Raw genomic sequence first — 23,137 nt, 5'->3', positions numbered from 1 at the left:
CGCAGGTCTCCACAAGCGGGCCGCATATTATTGATTTTATGCCACGATGCTTCGGGCCGGTCTAAATTAAGACACGGCCTGGATTTGGCCCGCGGGCCCGATTTTCTAAACAATCAAATCAAGATCGCATTGTTTATCGTAAATAAGATTAGAACAAAAATAATCGCAAGTGCAACACTAGGGTATCACTATTACTTTATAAATCGTCAGACTTAAAATTGAATTTTTTTCCTGCACTTAGTATAATAAAAGCAAAAAAAGAATCACATTATTCAAAACGATTGAATTATTTTTTGTAGGGAGTATTTTCATAGCACCACTTTCCACAGAACTATCATAAATAAATAGTTTTTATTACAGATTATTCCAAATGAAATGTTTCCCCTTGAAAAAACGTTTTTTTGTCAAAACATATGTTCTTTCCATCAATTTTTTCAAACTGCCTATCCTCATCAATGTCACAGGTGTGCTGGAGCCGATCACTTTGGACGAGAGACAGACAACACCCAGGACTGGTCGCCACCCACTCACAGATTTGTGTAAAATGTTTTTATAAACTGCTCAACATGTAAATGTACGAGCCAATAAACTGCAAGGCTCAGCTGCTTCATGTCCTCCCCCCCCCTCCTGTTTTTGCTCGGTCTTTATTATATTGAGTTATACAGGTGAGTCAAAAGTGACCTCTGCAAAATATTTTCGGATTGGAAGCACAGGTTTGACCTACCAAAATAAAGACAATTAATAACATAAAAAGTGTAAACAGCATAAAATACTAAATGATAAAATTGGGTTTTAACACTTGATGCAGTAAATTCATCCAATTTTGTGATATCATGTTATTGGAGTGTGATAGTCACCACACATTCAAAACACACAGGCAGGTAGCAGCCTTTTTTTTTTTTAAATTCCACACTTATGCCAAATAATGTCGCCGCCACCGCCTCTTGAATAGGCATCATCCCCCCCACCATCACGTGCACACACAAACACAAGCAGAAATAGCCGAGCATCAGTTCAGGGATGCTCCTGAGTACTTTGCAAGAAGCATCAATAATATCATCCAACTGTAAATAAATGAACAGACATAAATCTTATGGACGGCCGTGGTATGAAAAGAATTGTTTCCACTTCAAACGGCAAATAAAAAAAAGCACATCGCATTCAACAAGAAATATTAGTGCTACACACACAAATAATGTTATCGGTTTCGATCACTAGCTCAGCAGATCTCAAACCGCATGTCACCCGCGATAACTCACACCACACACACTGACGGAGGAGAGTTTGTGTGTCTCTTGTCAATAGGACGTTGAGGGTTTTGCCACTAATGACCAGTGCAGAGATAAGAGAGGAGAGGTTAATGTGTTGCTGTGGGTGATCAAGATAAAAACGATCCCTTCAAGCTCGCACACAATGACACAGCGAGAGAGGAAAAAGAGAGAGTGTTCAAAGCCCAGGTGAGGATTTTTTTTTTTTTTTTTTTCCAAAAACTACATAAAAACAAGCCTTCCAACAATATTCATTCAAACAGTATTTAATGTGGGTCATAATTGGATTCATTCACATGGAGTCGGGCATAGAAAAAGCACTAAAAAAGTAAGCTTAGATTTTCACTCAACGTGTTATCAGCACACAGCAAATATATATGACCCTGTCTGCTAAACAAAAGACCTTCATTTGTAAGGCTCCTTTGTGAATACATGCTCGTGCACGTTCGTGTGCGTGCGTGTGTGTGCGCACTTACAAGTAGCCATAACATTAGGTACCGCTGGCACAATCTCATGAGAGATATTATTAAGAATATGGTTATTGTTATGGTTTGTGGAGATCTAGACAGGCTAGTGAAGGTCACATGACCAAACCCAGAAAACAGGTGATCCATGATGGACGTTACCTGAGCCCTGAGCAACTGTGACATCATTTTGCTGATTATTTCATATTCCACAAAAATGATATGAATAAGAATGCCCTTCCTGTTTAGACTATTGGGGGTGCAGCCATAACATTTTATTATAATGAAAATGCCTCACTTGATTTAAAAGCAATTTCATATTTTAACCATTAAAAAAATTGCAATTGTTGAAACAATTGTAAAAAAATTAAAAAAGACATTGACAAAAACAAAAGAGTGGAAAACATTTTTCGAGTTTCTGCCATACAAAAAAATGCATTCTAAAAATAACCAAATTGGTAAATATAATGCAGATACTAATCAATGGTTGCTTACAATAGTCTATCTTGGAAATTAAAAACTAAAACTAGTTTAACTGCAGTAACTGTATAGTTAAATTTTAGCCCTGTGTCAGAGTCAAGCAAAAAAAAAGCACGATTATCTTTGCCATTCTGGATCTCATTCAGTTGTGCAGGCATATCTAATTTTGCGATGAGACAAACGCACATACACAAACAGCGGCTTCCCTTCCCTGTGAATGAAAAGTAGCATGAAATGCCCCCCCCCACACACACACACATCCGTCATTCCCCATCTGTGTGGCCGGCCTGGGTCGTCTGACATTTGGACACTTGTCAATCATCTCTTTCAATAGCCCAAACGGCAGGAAAAATGGAGTCGGGGGGTCAGAAACTCGGCATATCACCATGGCAACAGCTGCATTGAAGTTCATAGCCTGCTGGGACTGTAGCGCTAAGTGTGTGCAAGTGTGTGGCAGTGTGCGTGTGGGAAAGTCCATTTTAGTTTGCGGTTCAAGGGTGTGTGCGCACCTCCTCGTGTGTCCAATTGTTCACCATCAGCCAGAGGCAAATACTCCTCCCCCAAGTCCATTTTTTTTTAGCTCTTACGTTCTCACCTTGAGACCTCACAAGCCGCTTCAGCCTTTTTCTCCCCCATTTCTCTTGCTGACACTTTTTATTTACACTTCCCCGCGCTGCACTACAGGTGAGGGATCAAGGCCCTGCAGAAAGTACAGTGTCCCCTAAAAATGAGCACTTAACCTTTGCACTCTCTCTCTCTCTCTCTGCCTTGTCAGTGTGCCTCACCTTGCTCGCCCCCATGTGGCCTCGCGGCATAATTATTATCAACTGTTGTCATTTTTCTGTAACAATTGTTTTATGATGCTCAAGAACTCCACCTGAAAGTGGATTCATAAGATGGACATAAAAATGATTTTTTTTTTACTTCAATTCAATGGATATTGTGCTACTCCTTCTGGGGTGCCTGCCATTTCAGACTGAAGGATATATCACACATTAAGTGGTCTTCAGCTTCTCAATATGTCGCAGTAATAGAAGTTGGATAAAATAAATATGCGCCTTTGAGTATTCTTTTATTATCTGTGATATGTCATTAACCTACACTACATTTATCACTATTAAATCCCAGTTACAGCATATATTTTCATTCATATATTTTATTTCATTTGCATTTCAAATGCAAAAGAGTAAGTGCGGCGGCAAGGCAAAGCAATTGTATTTACTGCATGTAGCGTATTTCACACACAAGGCAACGTCAGCGTGCTTCACATCATTGAACGTACAACATTTAAAAGCGTTTACAAATAAAAGAGTCGATGACATTCAAAAGCAAAATAAATAAATAAAAAATACCTGAGCGTGAGCTGGGGACTTGAGCAGCTATGTGCAAACTACTTCACTGCATGCCTTTTGTAATCTGGACAGTTGTACCGTTATAAACAGAGGACCTCACCTGCAATATAAACAGTACCCTGAAATTTTAGGTTCCATCAATGAGGTGGATTCAATGAAATTGTCAACTAATGTTTCAGAAATAAAGGAAAATCAGAAATTCATCTAAATTAAAGAATGAGAAAAATTTCCACACATTTCTAATTTATAAAAAACAAAACATGGATGTCTAAATGACTATTTGAAATGCTAGCAGTGGGTGAATATTAGCTTCTTTATCTACAGTGAATATGTAAAGAAAAATATAGTTTTTAAATGTTTTTTTAATTTGGAAAAAAAAATCCGCGATGTAGTGAAGCCGCGATAAACGAAACGCGAAGTAGCGAGGGATCACTGCATTCTGACCAATCTGCAAATTCTAAAACGTCATCAAAAATTCATACCAAATATAACTAACCCTCAAAGGATGAATTTAGGGTTGAGTTCCAGAAATGGAGCACTTTAACCATGCAGGGTCAATCCAGCCAAATTCACGTTTTGCCACGGTCGCAGTTTGTTTTGAGCGAGCCTGATTGTTAATTTTGCAAAGTAGCGCCATCTATAGCAGCGGAGGTCAACATACCTCAGCCAAGGTGAATCCTTGGAGGACACAAGTACGAATAAATCTTTCTCCAGATGACTTGTTTGCCAGTTTTCGATCTGCTAAGTATTGTTCGTGACGTGCACGAGCATTTGCGTGCACGTTGGGTCACTAAATTCAACTGCTGGCAGTCGGCGATAAATAAGGAGGATATTTTGTGTTCCCGGTCGGAAAATCGTTCCGAAGGGGCAATCCGGTGACCTGTTTAGTGAACACTTACCGCGGAGAGGCTTAGCGCAGCTATACAAGCAGCATGTGCAGGTCGGTGGCGCAAAAGTGGTGAGCAGTCGCCACGATTTCCTGCCCAGACGCTGACAGCATGGGAGAAATCACTTTAATGATGCGCTCGAAAATTGCTCCAAAACTGTGCCGCTTTTCAAACAAATCTCGGAGGAAAATAATGGCACAGTAGCAACATGGTTCGTGTCAACCAATAGAATGATTCACATTTTAATATATATTTTTTTGCCATTCGGAAAAAGAAGTGAAAAATATCCAAAGTATTGATTTTGTGAAACTGTCGTAATTTGAGCTGCTAATAGTTGTTTGGTGTGGATTAACACGCTCCATTACATCCAATGCACCAATGCTGCCAGAATCATTACACAAATTCACACACACAAGAAAAACTCCTGCTCCCACAGATGGACAAGGCCTGACTGGAATGGCGTAATTCTAGAGGGATAATTCGTGGATAATTTCGGGATAATCTTCAACCAGCAAACCCATTCGGAGCGCCGCCACCCAAGTTTGCCCACAGCCTGATTAGCAGGCGCCCAGTGCCAGCCACTTGTAGTGACCAGCACCGCCAGCAGCCACTTTACTGCCTTGCAAATAAACACAAACAAAGAAGGAGGCAGTGCGTACGGCACTGACAATTGCGCTGACACTCGACTGTCAGTGAAAGACTGCAGGTTAAACATATGGACACACAAACACACACACACTCTAACGTGTTCCATAATGTGTCATTGCCATCTTGTGGTAGGAACCAGTACAATTCATATATCAGCTTTTACCGGAGTGTGGCATTTTGCAGAAGCCAATTCATAAACATTTAAAATATTAAGTAGCATCAGGAAATTAAAACAATTGGTATTAATGATAATCTTATTTAAAAAGAAATATTAGATATGTGGACTTTCCGCTGCATTTAAAGGGAGTCTGAATCCAATTGAAAGTAATGAAATGTGTTGATAAATGCTGACATCTAGAGGGGGGAAGTCAACATTGCATAAGGCGCACCTTTAAATATTCAAGCGCCCCTCGTATGGAAAAAAACGGAAAACTGACAGCTATTTTACGTGGCTGCGTGAATGCCAACGTTAATCAACAATAAAATGCTTTCGATTTCAAACAGTACATTATAAATAGAACTACATAATACACAATACTACATTTCACGTATCACACAAACAGGGTTTAAAAGTGATTTATAAAAAAACAAACAATACTTTTGTAGTCTTTCGTGGCATTATTTCACATACATGCAACAAAAGTTTCACTTCTTCACGAATTCCAGAGACAACACACACACACACAGCCGAAACATGCCATCCCTAGATTACTCACCATGAGTTTTCACCTTTACTTTTAAAAAGTCTAAAGTTCAAACGACGAGCTCCCCAATTAGTGTCCTGGAGTTAAAGGGTGGGTAGAAAGATTCCTCGATGTTACCTTCCTTGTTTAGTAAGAATCCCACAGAGCTTGAGGGAGGGGAAATCCAGTCAGAGGACATGTGGAGTCGGGAAGCACTCAGTAAACTGTGAGCGAGCAAGTGGACGGAGCCAAGCATCACCTGTGGTCCCCCCCCCCCTCCCTCCGATTCCCACTCACTCCCGATGGACTCCTTGTATGCACACTTTCTCCGCCTCACCTCTTTTTTTTCATCTCCCATCAGCTCCTTTCCGGCACTTTTCTTCTGATGAGCGGTCCGCCCTGACCCAATTTGGTCCTATTCGGTGTCCGGTCGTCCCTTGCGCTCGCCATCCCTGCCGCCGCCGCCACTGCCGCCTCACGTCCTTATATATCCCTCAGCCTTCCCTTTGCCTTCTCCCCATCTCCAGCAGCATGAATATATTATTATCCGCACAATGGGGCCCTGCTTATTGTTTATGAATTACCAGCCTCGCGGCCAAACAAAGCCTATTTTCATAAGAAACATCCATTTCATTTCAGCTCCAATTAGATTGGGGGGGTGCTAAAGAATAGGAGTCCTCAGGCCTCTCAGCCCCTAAGGATGGCAGGTCCATTCAGCCGCATTCAATGGGGGCCTTATTGCTTCGCCGTACAAAAGAGCACGTGGACGAGCTTTCAGACGGAAAGAGCCACCCCAAAAATGACTGGGAGACAGTACTGTACAATAACAAATCTTTAAAGAAAAGGACACTGAGTGCTTATCCTCCCATCCCATCAATTCATCCCTCGCTCACGGCTTTCTTCTCCTCCGCCGCCACCGCGAGATTGTGGACATTAATGACAGACAGTTGAAAGAGAGAAAGGCAGAGGGGAGAAAGAGGAGAAGAAAAGAGCTCAGTTTTCCACAATGCACGTCAAGTCTAAATGATCGTTGGCCGCTGAATAGCAGGAAGCGAGTCTCCTGTATGTACGAGAGAGTGTGTGTGAGAGCGAGTGCTTGATTGATTCCATGCATTCAAAAGAGAGAGAAAGAACCAACACACCAGAAGAAGAAGAAGACCTTGATGCTTTTTCTATAGATGCAACAATGGCGGCAGCTTCCGAGTTGAATTGTTGGGCAGGCTGTCATTCCATCCTGTGTGTGTGTGTGTGCGTGTGTGTGTGTGCCTGAGGCGGGTCAGAAGGTGATCGTAATCCTCCTCACTTCACAACTTTCTCAAATAGCACACTCTTGAAAGAGCCCACTTGTCAAGTTGCACTGGTAGAGTGAGCCCATCGTTGGATTTCCACCTATGAGGTTTTATGGTTCTTGGAACTTTGAGATCCTGGAACGAAAAGTAAGGACCAAGGCTGACCAGTTTCTGCCAAACTGGGTGGACCACCACACCAGCAGAAGCAGGCCTTTCTTCTAAACGCCATTATGATGTAACGTGACTTATTTATGGTCAATTTATTTGAATCAAATTATGCTACTGGTCTATAAATACGATCATTTTATTTCACTTTTACCATTATCAATGCATTTTGATTTAACTTACCGAGGAAAATAATATTTAAAGAAAAAAAAATGTACTCACATGATCATGCTTCGGTTTTTATCTGACCTCATCTGCCTCACAGGTTGAATGTGAAGTAAGGCTTTTGTTCCCCTATGAGGCACGGAGGTTAGTATTCAACGTGAAACAAAAGACAACCGTTTTCATTACCAACGAGTGGACAAGGTCAGAGTCACTGTGAAAAGGTTGACATCTGCGTTTATTCATACCACCGAGGCCGGATTGGATCAGCCAACTCCTCCGATAAACAAAGCTTGGCGTACAATAGATTTCAATAGGCCGGCTGCAAACACACACACAAACGTGTGCCGTATGTTACCGTGGCGATACGATCACGCAACTCATTAACATGCAAGTTACAACACATAAAATATGTCAGAGGCCGATCTACGACTGGACATTTTTATTAGGTACACAAGTAAATGAAGGATCGTCATTGTCGCATTTTTCCATGCCGTAGAAAAGCAGCAACTGAGAACAGGTTTTAAAATTTTGAAATAGGTGAATTTTTCTGCTTAATTAATATTCCACAAACGCAACAAAATGGATTTTTTTAAACCAGTGGAGCCACATACAACATGTTCTTGTACGGAAATATTTTGGGATGATTTCCCTTTTAAATGCCGTACCGGAATTGAAATGATGCAGTATAATATTTTCTGTAGTTGGCTCAGTTTTGTTCCTGTTTTCTGAAAAGAACATAATTAGGCCTATTTTAGGAAGGTCACAATATGATGGTATAGTCACAATTTGAAGCAAAACTGAAATCAGAACCTAAGGTAGGCTTGCACAATCTAGGGAGATTCCTGTCATAAATTGTATTAAATTGTTTTTATTCAAATCTGTTTTGTCTAAGAGCTAGTATTGACAGCTAACGTTCCCCAATTTAGCAACACCGTTTAAGAACACACTATATTCATAAGTCAGTGTATGAAAAAAGCGGAAATATTCAAGAACAAAAGGTAAATCTTTTTTTTTTTTATTTCTCCCCAAACTTTTTCTTGCCATATTTACACTATACACTTCAAGTTAAACAATGGAGCACTTACCTCAGCATTCCCAAACATAGCAAATCAAATAGCAAAATAAACATGCAAAGAAAATAATCATAAAAAAAGCTTATCAAAGGACTCAACAAGTCATAAAAATGAAATAACAAAATGTTTACGAAAATACATGTCAGAGGTGCAGTCATTGTGTATCAGTACCATGTATGGAGCACCAGAGGGCATCCAGTGGAATGATTGTAAACAGGACCTCGAGTTGTCTTTTCCCCCTCGTGGGCAGACTGGAGATGACGTTCATGTTTGAGGAATGTCTTGAAACAATTCACACGGGAAAGTAAAACAGAGCACATCAACCATCTCTTGTTTTGAAGCACAGTTTCACAGGTTGGTCTCGTCCCAAGTGGGGTCATTTATGCTCTTCAACACCCTCCTGACAACCTTCTCCAGATCTTTGAGGGCCTTCTGCTCTTCCTCTAATGACCTTTTCATCTTTTTGTTGTCCTACACAGGAACAACAAAAAGTGCATGCTTAAAACCATCAAGATATATAAAACTGTATACAAAGGGGAATAAACAAACCGAAACACATTTCCACGACGCTGGACAAAAAATAATATCCGACGTCTCAGGTTAGGTCTTTAGATTTGTGAAAATAAGATAAATTGACTATGATAAAAAGATTCTATGTGCACGTATGAATGGGGACGTGGTTATGCGGATCATTTTGAGCAGTTGAGGTTTAGCAGCTGAATAAATACAAACTTTTGCAATCGGGATTACCTGTTTTAGTTCTTGCACCTCGCCCCTCAGGGCATACAGCACATCCACTAGGCTCCTTGAAAAAGAGAAAAGAGAACAAAATATGAAGCTCTTTAGCATTCCTAAAGGACTTTTATCAAATTATCTGGCATGTACGTTTTTTACCGTATTCTTTCAAACTGTATGTCACGTTTTTTTTCATAGCTTGGCTGTTTTTTCAACTTGCACTCAGATATGAGACTTGTGTTAAAATTGGAGCTTGGGCTGGCACCAAAATATCCCCATTCGCAAATCATGTTGAATTTCTTTTGGAGGGTTGCAAATACTTTTGGTGCAAGAATTAAAGAAGAAATGGAAGAACAAGAGGTACGGAAAGGCTAGATGACCTCAGGCGATGTCATCGCCGGTCGGCCATTTTAGAACAGACCACTGCTCTGGTGCGTTTTACTGTATTCCGTGGTAAATTGGATGATTTATTCAATTAAATAATCGTAACTTTGAATTCTTAACTTGATTTACAAACTGATTAGTTTATCACAAATCATAGTAGCGGCTCACAGCAGGTATACTGTATAAGCCATTGAGTCTTTGTTTACATATATCTATATCTGTGGTATTCTAGCTCAGGTAAGGCGATTTATAAATAATGAAAATGAAAAATAAAATACTTCTCTTCCGCTGCGCTTTGTCTAATGCGACCGGGGTCGTCGAGCAGGACTTTCTCCTCGCTGGGAATGATCGCATGCAGCCCTGTTTCCCTTCGTGGTCCTGTTTCAAGACAAAAACAAGAGCTCAGACATTCAACACTTCACTTTTTTAGCTTTTCCAACAGCTGAGTTTTTTCTCTTGAATAAATGTCAACAGTTTTGAAAGCACACATGTTAGTTATGTACAGACATAAATGTTGAAGGGAAAAAAAGAGTGGAAACAGAGAGGTCGTGCTCCTTCCAAAATAATAGAATTAAGACAAAATCACAATGAAACACATCTACCAAAAGACAGATTTATTCCAAATTCATAATCCAGCCGTTTTAGGACTTGAACAATTCCGCAAGTATTTGACAAACACTCTCAAGGCGCCGTTAATGAGTTATTGAGACACGTACGTCAAGGACAATGATAGTTCAAGACAGACTTCACTCTGCATGTCCCAAATGTTGATTCCACTGAATACAACTGTCACAAAGTATAGCACAATACAGGACAGTGATATTCCTACAGCTCACTAAATTATTTTTTTTCCCCCAAGGTAATTAACAACTATATTATTTACAGAAGACGGGTGATGTACACTTTTAAACCTACATTATTCTGAGATTGAGAGCATTCATATAAACACTTCAAATCTGCCTGGATCAATATTGTGAGATTAAGGGAGTTCGTACATCCACTTCAAGGTCGTATTAAATTTTGAGCATGTTCATACATCCGTTTTAATCCTCACCCCGGAGCACATTTCGAGATTGAAGCAGTACGTCCATAGAAATGTTTCTGTTAAAATATTTTTTGTGGCCCTTCAATTCTTACACAATGCTGAAGGAAGGCATCACACCACATGACTTTACTTTACAGAAACACACAATATTTAATAAAAGTCTCCCTTTAGGAACTATAACATTCACACTCTAGGTAGAGGAGAAAAGATTTTTGCATTTAACACATTCTCACTCCACTGTCCAGTTACATGATTGTGCAAAAATAATTTATAACACTTCACTTTTTGTCCAAATAAATTTAAAAAAATCATGGTTTAATGGTTTTATAAACTGATATAAAAATTTAAATAAATTAAAAACATTACAAAAAATAAATAGAACAAAAATCGTAACATGGACCATTATATGTAATATGGCTACACAAGCCAACCAGAATTTCTAGTACCAACACTGGAAAAATACTTTGTCAGAAAAATAGTGACAAGCCAGAAAACACTGAGGCATGCCGGACTTTTAATGAGGCTAAACAGCAGTTAGCATGTTAGCTCGCCATGGTTTAAGTGTAAATAAATCTGGTCAAACTTTGACAGCCTTCTACTTAAGATATTACTTTTTGGACATTTTGGGAAAAGTGTCGAGTCTCAACCACAATTTTAAATCTTGTATTCCAAATGTTTATGTTTTTACAGAGCTGGAGGTAGATATAACTTAGCATAATTTAGCCTAGCATCCAAACTAGAGAGGAGATTTAAATACCTAGTCTGGCTAAGTCTTTTTTTTTTTAAACCCATAGGGGAAGGGGTTACCAATTTTGTTGCTAGCAAAAGTGGGCTCGACGCTCAAATTATTGACCGAAATGTTGCACTTTTTGTCTTTTACGATTAAAATCAGCATCAGGGCGATCATGTCCGTTATCATGTTCGATGAACTAGGACATGAACGAAAGTACTGTGTGTCCATTTCCAAAATATCTCACTACATTTTAAATTGTAGACCATCATTTATCACCAAAAAGGCATTTGGTTTCCTACAGTTTTGTTGTCCCTCAATAAAAGATTGGAATGAGGGGCATGTGGGGTTAAATTGGCATGCTGCTGTATTAAATGGCAGCAGGGACGGAGATCATGGCTGAAGTTGTCTTCACAAGTGCCATCTGTGCTAAGTGTTCCTCAAGCATCCACGCTCCAAAACCACCAATGGAAATAGAAGCCAGACACCATCCAAGAGTATTCACTCCTTCCTGAACTACATCTGAATATCAGACAGGGTAAGAGGAGCCTCCATTTTTTTTTTTAATTCCACCAACATCTCTTTCATGCTCACTCTACGGGGCAAAAAGAGAGTTCCCCATGTTTGTGCTCAAACGAGGGGGTCACATTCAAGAAGAACAAATGAACAGGAATGGGCAAACGCTTACTGCATGACAGCTACAGAAAGAGAGGAGGCACATAGAAGGGGAAAAGGGGCAAAGGCAACAGGGAGCTGCATTAAACCTTCTCAAATTGTCCAAAAATAAATAAAGCCAATTAAGTTAACAAAAACAACAGAATAAATAGATTAAAAAAAAAATTGAGATGATAAAGAGGTAAGCATGCCAGGTGGCAGCACGGAGAATTCTTTAGTTTTGGTGCGAGAAGCAGCTCTTGCGTGACACCGAGCCCATTCGGTAAGAGTGGCTGGTCCAAATGGAGTCGTAGTCCGAATCCTCCGAAAGGTCGGAGCTCAACTCCGGTCGCGACACGCTGCTGCGGCGACCCGGCGAGTCCGCAGAGGGCCGATCGGCGTCGGCCAGCACGTGGTTGTGCATCAAGTCGGTGCCCTGCCAGGCTGGTATGGGGAGGGAGTTGTGGGAATGTAGCGGAGGGGAAGTTTGCGCAGGTTTTTCATGCACAACAAATGGCAAAATCGGGGAGGATGGGACAATGGAGCGAATGCAAACAAAGAGAATGGCCAGAACACAAGAATGGATAAAGGTCAACCGGAGCGATGAGGAGAAGGAGGGAGATACAAGAAGGAAAAGATACTGTTAGAAGGCACAGCTGAGGACATCAGTGTTAATAAAGGTCAGCAAACCCAAACACTGCTCATTTCAACAGCAACAAGTATCCAGGACATACTTCTATTTAAGAGTTACAATGGTGCAGCAATGACAGTGGTCCCAGGCAAGCGCTGTGAAGCCTCACAAATTTGTGGTTCTGAATTTGCAAATTGGTATACTTGCAGGTTTTTTGGGGGGGGAACTGATATCTGAAAATATTATCGGAGTTATTTTTGTGCGCAAACCAAAATATTTAAAGCTATACATTGGCCCCACCGATCACAAAAGTACGGTTGATAGTTGTATCAGCCAGTACCTTCAAATAAGGCTGGTATCGGCACCGATACCTGCCGTTATCGGTACTCGCCCATCTCCACCCACATGTGATCACATGGATTCATGTAACATGCTAGAAGCAAGATGTGGGTACTTCATGATCCTCTCCGATTTTAGCGCTTTGCCACCAGTAGCGGCGAGTAGGCATTGTGCAGTGGGAAAGACCTGTTTGTCTAAATCAACAAACTGTGGTCCAAACAAATGTTATTTTTCTTACTGGAGTTGAGTGTCTGCCTGGTCTTGGCACTGGTGCAGTAGGCCTCAATAACTTTTAGGATCTGGGCATCTTCTTCCAGAGCAGCGGTACCTAAAGATAATGAGAGGTTATTGCTTCTCCATCACTGGAGAAGATCTGTTTTGATGGACACTGCAAGAGGAGCTTTTCATTATCAATAAACGTATGATTGTGCTTGACCTCATCATACTGAGAGATAATATTTTGGTGACCGTATCAGGTGGCCATCATACACAAACAACCTGCAGATATGAAAAGGAAAGAAAACATACTCTTCCTCAAGGCAAATTCTTCCTCAGACTGTTTCCTCTCTGGCTTGCGCTTGGGAAGGAGTTTCTTGACACTCTTGGGACTTTTACTTAGATCCTACACACAGAGAGAAGACTACAATGACTGATAGTACAGAAGTTTCAAGTCGTTGTTAGCTCCCTACTAAATACCCAATCTACTGTAAAGAGTCATGTAGCAAACCCAAATTTAAATGACTAATTAATTGCTGCTAATACGTGGACTTTCTTTCTAACCCTAACCCACTCACCTCCTTGTAGCAGAGGGCCGCAGAGGGTCGCAGCGGGGGTGCGGGCCGCAGGCAACTTAAGCTCCAGGGTTTGGGGGTGTTGGGAGGTTCCAGGGGGCCCCACATCATGGTGCTGTGAGATGTCCCATGGGAGGAAGGGTGAGGGAGGGTGTGGTAGGTGGGGGCCACCGTCATGGCCCTTCCCTCGGCGTGACGGGACGGTGTGACAGGATGGGATGGAAGCTAAGGAGCCGGTGTTTCAAATGTATTAGAAATGGAATGAAAACAAAGGTGTGTGTGTGTGTGTGATCCTGACCGTGTGGCAGGGAACAGTGAGAGGTTTGTGGCTCGGCGCTGTAGCTGCAGTGTGCTTGATCTGCCGCGTTAGATGCTCCACCCAGTCCAGCAGATCCTGCTGGCTGGTGCACGACACCTGAAGACGCTCAAACATGGGGCCTGCCCAAAACGGAGTTGTTGAAGACCTTCTGATACCACAACTTGATGCAAACACGATGTCGAGGCGTTTTACCGCTGAGCTCAAAGGCATTTTTGTGGGTTTCACATTCTTCGAGCTTGCTCACCGACATGCTGGCCAGAGGCAGTTTTCCCTGTGGATAGCAAACACACCATGAGAAGGGAGACCAAAATAAATATGAAACATAGGAGCACATTCCTCAGCAATAACCTGGAATATGAAGCCGCTCATCCTGGGGCTGGCCGACAACATGAGGAGGACGTGGGGGAACAGCATGAGGTAACGCTCACTCCTTTCCTGAAGGATGAAAAGGAAAAGGCACAGAGAGAATAAGGTTTCCAATCGGCTTGTAAATATTCCAGATTCACAGTTTTATGGTCAAACAGTAGCAGACCAGAAATTTAAATATGCTTACTCAACCAATACAATTGCTAAAACTTACATTTCAAGGGTGTCAATCTCCAAAACGTACAAAATGAAAGTTTTTGCTATCCAATGCCAAAATGAAAGGCATGCTTGAAACATTTGAAAGACAAATGGACAAAGTGTAGCTTTACCTCTGCCCCAGGAGTGTGCACAAGGACCTGGCTCATGTAGAGCACAGAGCCCAGGGTCTTGATGTCGTCACCTTCCCACAGCCGGATGGATTCAGTCAGAATCTGCAGCTCCAGCTCCTTCCGCTTGCGTACCTCCTGGCACTGCGCCTGAAACAGCTAAGCAGTCAGAATCCAAATCCCCAAGTAAGAAGATGAAGATAAAATCTTACGGAAAGATGTTTGAAGGTGGCCATGCACTTCTGGATGTCACTCCTGTCAGGGTGACTCTCCTGAAAGACATCAAATGAGATAAGATGTAAGATGACCTTGCAGAGTGTCAACATTTCTACATACATACCTCCATGTGGCGCTCCAGCTCTTTGAGCAGGGTGGGGTATTTGTCGAGTCTCATGAAAGGCTTACTGAGACCGGTGGTCAGAGTGAGGATCCCGGGGCTGACGGCACCTCGGCCCTCCATGAACTCCCCCAACGTCTCGCTGCAGTCACACCAAAACAATTTGTAGGGGAGAAAAAACATTTCAATTCGCTTTAAATCAAAAGTGGCTTGATTTTCGATTGACTGGTGATCGACTGGTGCATTCAAAGACGGACCTGTGTTGCGTCAGTACGTTAACTGCACAGGGATGGTTGGAGCAGTAGCCCACATAAAGAGCCTTCATTTGGGGCATGAGGTTCAGGAAGAAACCGCCCACCCTCTGCTGACTTTCTGGAAGCCTTGGAAAAATAGCAAGAAGGTGCCATCTTTATAAAATGACACAAAAATACATTCACAATATTTTGGCAGCGTGAGCATAGAACTTTAAGTTGTATATCTATGTCTAATATTATGCCCAATAGATGAATAAGAAAATTGTGCCTAATGGCATGTCCACCTAAACCTTGTTATTTTAAAGAACATGTTTTTGCATAATTGGATAAGTATGGAGAGAAGAGATTATTTCATTTCTATTTTGTGAATTATATTTTCAAATTCAAATTTTAGATTTTGAATTAAGCGTGCAACATTTAGGTCTCACACAATACTGGGGAATGGAGGTATCAGGATGCTGCTGGCTTTTCCAGGCATTGTTATCTCCTCCAAATGGGAAAAAAACGGACCTGGGCACATTGACTTTAACTATCTTTGTAGTACAAAGGGCCAACGCTAGAGGGCTCTGCATTTTTGTTATGAAACAGGCTGGGCTGCTGCTGCAGTGAGACTGTGCTGGAGGGGTGGGAGTGGGAGATTTACTTGGTGCATTCCTCCAGTGATTGGACAAGCATCTGTTGAAAGGTGCTGATCTCCTCCAGGTTCCCCAGGATCAGAGATAGATCAGAGCCGCTCAGCCTGAAGGTGGAGACAGTTTGTGACGGTTTAGCACCATTCGTTTTACACTTTGACTGAGCCATGCCGACGTACTTTTCAAAGCTCTGAAGGGGGCGCAGGTAATTTGTGAGGAGGACCTGAAGGTCCTTGGAATATTCAGTCTCTGTTTCTAAAATGTTCTGCAACACCTATGAACCCAAGCAGGAGAATGACATGATCAATTCCGAAACTACTGTTGAAACAGTGCCCGACATGCTTACCAAGTTGTAGTATGTCTTGCTAATGGCAGATGTGTCAAAGCCTTTAGGAGGACTTTTAAGGGTACCAGATTTGGGTGACACTTGCTTATCTATGGAAAGACAGACAAATACAGAAATATGCATTGAGCAAATAAAAACTCAATTCGAGTCTCCAGACAAATCACATCCTGTGAGGGCACCCACCAGAGCCTTTGACTTCACGGACGTAGTTGCTAGGAAACCATCCCGTCTTGCCGTTGAGGGTCCCCTCCCACCAGCCCCCGTCCTCCTGACGAGTCACGCCAATGATGTCACCCTTGTTAAAGGTGAGCTCATCCTCGTTCGTTTGTAGGAAGTTGAAACGCGCCTTCACCAGCAGCTGCTGCCCACTGTTCTCTGACATGTCCTGGAAGCATGATCGCGAATTAGCATCTTTCCGCCAACTCGTTAGCCTGCCCAGTACTTCTTGTTGGTGACCGTACTTCGCGGATTTCACTTATCGCGGATGGTTTTTGGAACCGATTATCCGCGATAAACGAGGGATTACTGTATACCTGTTGTACAATGACAATCAAGACATGCTATGCTATGCTATGCTATGCTATGCTATGCTATGCTATGCTATGCTATGCTATGCTATGCTATGCTATGCTATGCTATGCTATGCTATGCTATGCTATCAACCTAGTGCCAGCATTAACTATGTCTATTGCTTTGAACAATACGTGTTAGTCAATTTATTTCAATCACAGTACTTACCAGACTGCGAAACTGGTTTTGCAGCAGCTTGGAGGATCGAGCCAGTGAAGCCTGGGAGGCCAGAGACTCAAAAGACTTGATGCGGTGGGCTGACGAGTGTCGGGCGCACACCGAATCACTGCCCACGCCGATATCTGGAGAGAAGTGGGCGAGAATAAAAATATCTCAGACCAGGTTGCTGCGGTCAGAACCGAAACACGTTCATTGACGACTCAGCTGTTAGCCTTTATGAACACCCACATATATTTGGACTAACCTGCAGTCACTTTATTCAGAGCCACGAGACTACTCAGCACCTTGGAGAAGTTCAGACCGAGCAGGAGGTCACTGGCCTCAAATGGCTGTAGATGAGAGAGGGAGGGAAGATTTGAGTGTCACAAAACTCTAATTGTTCCCAAGCACAAAACAGAGAAATCCATTCCACTTCTGGTCGTCCTCGTTCAGAGATTTAATGAGGACCAGGGCGGAGGAAAAACACGAACTCAGCAGACTTGAACATCTGCAGCAGTCAACCCTCGTTACACCACATTGAATTATGCGCTGAGTGAAGAAGCCCAGTGCGATCAGTGATAGGACTGAGGACAATCGGGACTTGTTGTGGAATATGGTGACAGTCGCAAAAAAAAAATGAAGACCTCAACGTTCATGTCAGTGTGGCTGCCAGTTGGGTTGAATGGCAGCGATTGTATCTCTGATGACGAGGAGCGGCTCTTCCTGTGGAGCACTGGTTATATTGCTAGTGCTTCAGTCATGCTGAAGATGAGTGAGTGAGATTCAAATCTTCCGCTCTGATTGCTGATATGCCTCAAGGTGATGTGTGGATGCGGCTTTGTGTTTTTCAACAAGTCGACGGTATTTGTGTGGATGCTTTGCGGATTCACAGAAAACGGCCTTTTGTGTGTGCTTGAAAGCACGCATTGCAACATGTATCCTTTCAATGAAACAAGAGAGACACATGATGGGATAACAACACAATCGCTCGCTGGCTCAGCAAATGTTGTTTCCCCTGCGAACATAGAATGTCACAAAGTTGGACTCATTCATTCCTGTGTGTATGAAACTAGATGCATATTTATTTTTAAAACAATATAAACATCACTGCCCTTATACTTCCATAAGTTCAATGTGCTCCAATTTGCAAATAGTCCGCCATTAATTATTTTTTTCCTCCACTCAATTCATTTGTGTATTGCACTAAGGTTCGGCTCGCGCGCTGGTTCCTCCGTTTCGTGAGGTGTGTGTTTGCATGTCCTCCTTGTCTTGTTGTGCCCAAAGCACTTTTGAAGCACCGCCTTTTTTTTACCATTCCCAACCTCCACACATCTATGTTCTTCCCACACACTCTCAAAAATCACCGACATGGTGTCCCATCCCCATTGGTGGCAAGATGCAGAGGTGAGGTCCACGTTCATCTCTGTAATCATCCACAGCCAGGGTCAAGTACAAACTCCTTCATGAGTCAGGACTGATGGTAGGTAGAGGGTGTGACCCCCCCCCGCAGATGGAGCAACGTGGGTTCATAGCCAGCAGGGTGCGGCACAAGTCTGACAAAGATCCAACTGGGTTGTGCAGATGGCAAAGTCCCAAACTACATGTAATCCTGCTCAGTCAACTTTAATCAAAAGAATCAAGTCATGTCTTTGAACATGCTGAGTCTTGTGGGCACATATTACCTGGAAAATCTCCTGGATAATAGATTAGAATATTATATAATGATAAATTGGCAACAATATGGTAATCGCCAACTAATTTGATAGCATAGCAGAAAGACTGTGTAAATGAAATAACAAGACTCCTAACAACCCAATTTTCTCACATTGTCTCCGAACAACAACAAAAAAATGATTGTTTAAAAAAACTGTATTTCCAAGATGGTGAGATTTCTTGACATTGTTACACAAAGGTGACAGTTCTGTCAAGCAATTAATGGAGAGTGTTTAGCTCTCACCACTCTGCAACCAGTACCTCAACAAAAAAAGTTAGACATGATCTAGGAGCCTTTAGATTGGAACACGATAAATGTGTCAGACCCATTGACCTCCAGCGGAGAGCCTAAATAAACGGACTTCCTTCTCCAAATCGGTCAGACATTTGCAGACATTCAGCTGTGTGGGACTGCTGAAGGGCCCGTTTCATTTGTTCAGAACCAGCCAAGAGGAGCAGCGCTGAAGAACACTGACTGGCATTGTCAGGAGGAGCGTGCTTCAATGACCCTGTGTGTAAGGGCGAATGCACCGCCTTACACGGCACACTCCCCTCCATTTAATCAGGTGGTATTCTGGCATTCTCATCGGTCCGAACCCACATCGATAAATTGCAAAAGTCAAAATGCCAAACAATGGTATCAATTGAAGACATGCCCTCTTTCGAATGTGGGAAGTAAAACAGATGAATCAATCCAAGCAACGTGATTGGCTGAGGCCCCATTTCCACAAGTCAGTATGGTTTGGTGCAGTTTTTATTATGTTTCCATTGAAACAAAATATCAGACTTAAACCATTCAGTGGAAATCACTGCATGTCACAAAAAATAAGATACAGTATGTGAGCAAAGGAAAAAAAATCTGATATAACCTACAATGTGAACGTAGCATGAGAGTATTTGTCATACACATACAGTATTTACTATAATTATAGTACTTACATTGGCACTCATTTTGTCAATATAGACTTAAAAATGTCTCCAAAATCATAAAGGTTTCGTGCTTCTATTTGTGGGGGAAAGCTTTGATTTTTCTTTGTGTTTCAGATAAAAAAAAAGATTGTAGATCTGTGATGATAGCCCAATTTTATTAGCTGCTTAGTATTATGATTTTCTGGCAAGGCCATGCCAGAATATTGTTTTGGAAACGAGTCATGTTGGGAAAATACATCAGAGTGTTATTTTTAGTACAAATTTAATGATCTTGAAGTAGTTGTGACAACAAAGCCACGCATGACTACATCGATTTGCATTCATTAATAGCTTGAAGCTTCTGGCTGTGTAAATACAAATGTGAGGCAAATAATACCGTCAGTGGCTGTTTAAAGAAGTTTGCAGAAATGTTACGAATATAATGTGGTCGCGACACTGCTCCGAGGCAGCCGGGCGATGGGTGCTTGCTCCCCGGCTGCAGCCTCCTCCCCCTTGCCAGCACAGCGGCAAGCTTTGTTTCAACATCTCCACTTCAAGCGTTTTATAATCGCATTTAAAACTAAGTTTGGGGAATGTTTTGCTGATGTGTTTAAATATTACGTCTTACCTCGACGCGGAAAGATGTGCAACCCTTGACAAACTCCTTTATGTTGCTCAGACACTCGCTGTCGTTCTTGGGCTCCTGGTAGATCTAAAAGGGACGAGGAGCGCCAACATTAGCGACACATTTCCACTTCTCCGGCTTGGGGGTCACTTTAGTTCACGTTCTCAAATTTAATAACCCCAGAAAATGGTAAACATTAACAACAATAAGATCCACAACGACTCCGATATCGAGAGCTCATGTCCCGCTGTGAGCTCCTGTAGCGAACTGAAGACGTAGAGGAGCTGGGTTAGAGTCTCATCGGAAGTGACGTCACAAGATTTCTCGTTTAGAAAACGAAAAGTATACTAATGACTATCAACCAACAACTGTCTGTATAAATATATATGTATATATTAGTGGTGTCAGTCAATCAAGTTATTAACGCGATTAATCCAACCCCGTTTTAATGCCATCATTTTTTTTAATGGCGCAATTAAGGCCTAATAATAGTTGTAGTCTTTTTCCCGTGCTGCTGCCGCAGAAAAACTACAACACCTCACCGGATGTGCGTGACCGGAAATAAACATCAAGCAAACATATTCTTGGCTTGCTGTGCAAAGATTTCATCCGTTTTTAGAAATAAAACCATCACGGCGAGAGGTCTGTTCATTCTTTCTTGAGAAATCAGAAAAAGGGTTAATATGGTGAATCAAGACCGTTATATTGCTTTTAAGTTCAAAACAAACTTAAAAAATGGTTTTGTTGCACTATAGGCTGAATCCTTGTTTACATTTCATGTGCATGTTATATTTTTTATATTGCCCGGATTTTGAATTCTTAGAATGGACTGTTGAGGGGCTATTTGTGACTATAAATTGAATATAATTCAATAAAAAATGTCTGTATAAGAAAATCAATCCTGTTCTTCATATTAAGGGTATCCAAATGTGTTAAAATAATGGATCACAAACTTTGAACATTTTCTATCTTTATGGACTTCTTCCTCCTGGCTCACCACCATCACACCAACTTTCTTTTCTACACAGATCGGTTTATGCGATCACAGTAACATTAGTCTGTGTGGAAAAATGGTGCAAAGGTCCGATGCGGTGATTTTACTCTCTGTAATCAACTTATTTGAGTCATTCAATGAATTATTGCAATCCAGTGCAGAATTTGGTCAATTAAAGCTCCATTATAGAGGATATAATCTGTGTATCCACACACTTGTGACATTCCTTTTTATGCAATAAGATTTTTTTTTTGCATAATGTAAATTACAATATATGCATTGGCGCAATAAAGATGAGGGAAACAGCCCCCCACCCCACCCAAACTATGCGAGGGGGGGGGGCTGCCATGGGCATGAAATCGGAATTGGCCGCTTAAATGGATACCGACAAAAAATATATAATATTTGTCTCTCCAGTTTGGTGCATCGTGGAGGATTTCTTGCTGCTTTTTAACAGGCTGATTTAGTTACCACCCTGGGGGCCCCTGTCGAAATGGGCCCGGGCAGTTTGCTGACGGACACAAACACCACACTGTGTCTTTAAAAAAAAAAAAAGAGAGAGAGGGGGGTGGGAGGGGGTCCATCTGCGTTGGACTTGGCAAGTCAATGGCGGCTTATAGCTACAGTATATGGTCCACATCAGCATATTATTTTCACCCAATATTAAATGACATTTTAAATCCTTTCAAATATGTTGTCCGTGTATTAAACTGCACGCTATTCTGCAAGATTTATATTATTATTTCAAAGCATGTGCATTGGTGTTATTCTCCACACAACAATAATGACGTCGTGACGTGACCTACTAACGAAATCTCCTCATGGTCCAGTGGGCAGGGAGTGAAGCCAGACAACAACCTCGGATGTGGGCAGCACACAGACACGCCGAACCTTATGCGGAGGGAGGGAGGCAGGGTGCGAGGAGGGGAAGGGAGGGGAGGCGGACAACAATCACGCTCTTACTTTCTCCGTGGATCCGGGGCTGAGGCGCTCCAGGAGCCTGCAAAGCACCACGCCATCCTTGAGGGAGCTGTGCAGGAAAGCCTCCGGGTCCGCAATGCTCTTCTTTGGCGACTCGAGCACGCCGAGCGTAATGAGCCATGTCACCGTTTGCTCCGCCGAATTCATGTCCACATCCGAGTCGATGAAAACGGCCGTGGAGGGAGAAAGAGGGGCGGGGGCGGGCGGGCGTGTGTGTACCTCGACAGCTCCTGGCCCCGCTTCACGCTGTCATCCCGGAGCATCCACAGGAATGATGATGCACGCGGGGAGAATAGGAGATAGAGAGGAGCGGGGGGGAGGAGGAGGTGCTCCGATTTCTTCCCCTCTTCGGTGGTGTGTTTCCCCTCCCTCAATCTGTCAGACTCTGCTGATGCCGCTCGATGATGTCACGCACGCGTGTGGGAGAAGGGGGAGGGGGGAATTGACTGTTTTCACGTGCCACTTCCCGTCTGCGGGACATAACATTAGGTACACCACGTCCTACTCCAATGCAAAAAAAAAAAAACCTCTATATTTCAAAATAGAACACATCTTTCTCTGCACACATTAACTTTAACAAAACACTAGAAATCTGACTCAAAAGGAAATTAATCTGTCAAAAAATAACACTTGTTTTCACTTCACAATGAAAGTACACCAGATTTTAAAACCTTTATTTTATTTTCGTATTTTCTCACACAGTAATGGATTTCATTTTTATTTCCATGTATTCTCTGTGTAAAGATTCCATTTGTCAGCCACAGTCTGCAAAAAAAGATGTAATCAATCAAATTTGCATCTAAGCATAGCTGATTCTGCATGC

The 23,137-nt window shown here is 42.2% G+C and overlaps 1 protein-coding gene across 2 annotated transcripts; it reads right to left on the bottom strand.

Annotated features, from left to right (window-relative positions):
• Window positions 1-8,400: 8,400 nt before the first annotated feature.
• On the bottom strand, window positions 8,401-22,700 carry arhgef7a (Rho guanine nucleotide exchange factor 7a). Of its 2 annotated transcripts, XM_088383498.1 has the most exons (21): window positions 22,297-22,696; window positions 20,343-20,426; window positions 17,358-17,442; window positions 17,102-17,235; window positions 16,547-16,748; window positions 16,364-16,452; window positions 16,197-16,291; window positions 16,029-16,124; window positions 15,389-15,511; window positions 15,135-15,273; window positions 15,007-15,066; window positions 14,798-14,944; window positions 14,451-14,537; window positions 14,295-14,373; window positions 14,082-14,221; window positions 13,787-14,008; window positions 13,521-13,614; window positions 13,231-13,320; window positions 9,872-9,971; window positions 9,225-9,279; window positions 8,401-8,945 (listed from the first exon to the last, which is right to left on the bottom strand). In XM_088383498.1, exons 1-21 carry the CDS (start codon window positions 22,459-22,461, stop codon window positions 8,823-8,825), a joined length of 2,409 nt encoding a protein of 802 aa, XP_088239624.1. In that variant the 5' UTR covers window positions 22,462-22,696; the 3' UTR covers window positions 8,401-8,822. The 2 variants fall into 2 exon arrangements, with proteins under 2 accessions (XP_088239624.1, XP_088239625.1); XM_088383499.1 differs by lacking the exons at window positions 8,401-8,945; window positions 9,225-9,279; window positions 9,872-9,971 and adding an exon at window positions 10,193-12,466 and having other exon boundaries at window positions 22,297-22,700.
• Window positions 22,701-23,137: the final 437 nt, after the last annotated feature.

Source organism: Syngnathus floridae, chromosome 8 (genome assembly GCF_059516105.1).
Source record: "Syngnathus floridae isolate MCC-2025c chromosome 8, RoL_Sflo_1.0, whole genome shotgun sequence".
NCBI classification, from domain to species: domain Eukaryota; kingdom Metazoa; phylum Chordata; class Actinopteri; order Syngnathiformes; family Syngnathidae; genus Syngnathus; species Syngnathus floridae.
Note: the sequence above shows the minus strand (reverse complement) of the source record. Positions and strands in the feature narration are given on the sequence as shown.

Excerpts from the sequence above, each read along its gene's own strand:
- arhgef7a (XM_088383498.1), bottom strand. The coding sequence starts at position 22,461 with ATGAATTCGGCGGAGCAAACGGTGACATGGCTCATTACGCTCGGCGTG. Across the intron at positions 16,749-17,101 it reads AAAACCAGTTTCGCAGTCTG|GACATGTCAGAGAACAGTGG; the intron begins GTAAGTACTGTG and ends TCATGCTTCCAG. Across the intron at positions 15,512-16,028 it reads TCACTGGAGGAATGCACCAA|GCTTCCAGAAAGTCAGCAGA; the intron begins GTAAATCTCCCA and ends TATTTTTCCAAG.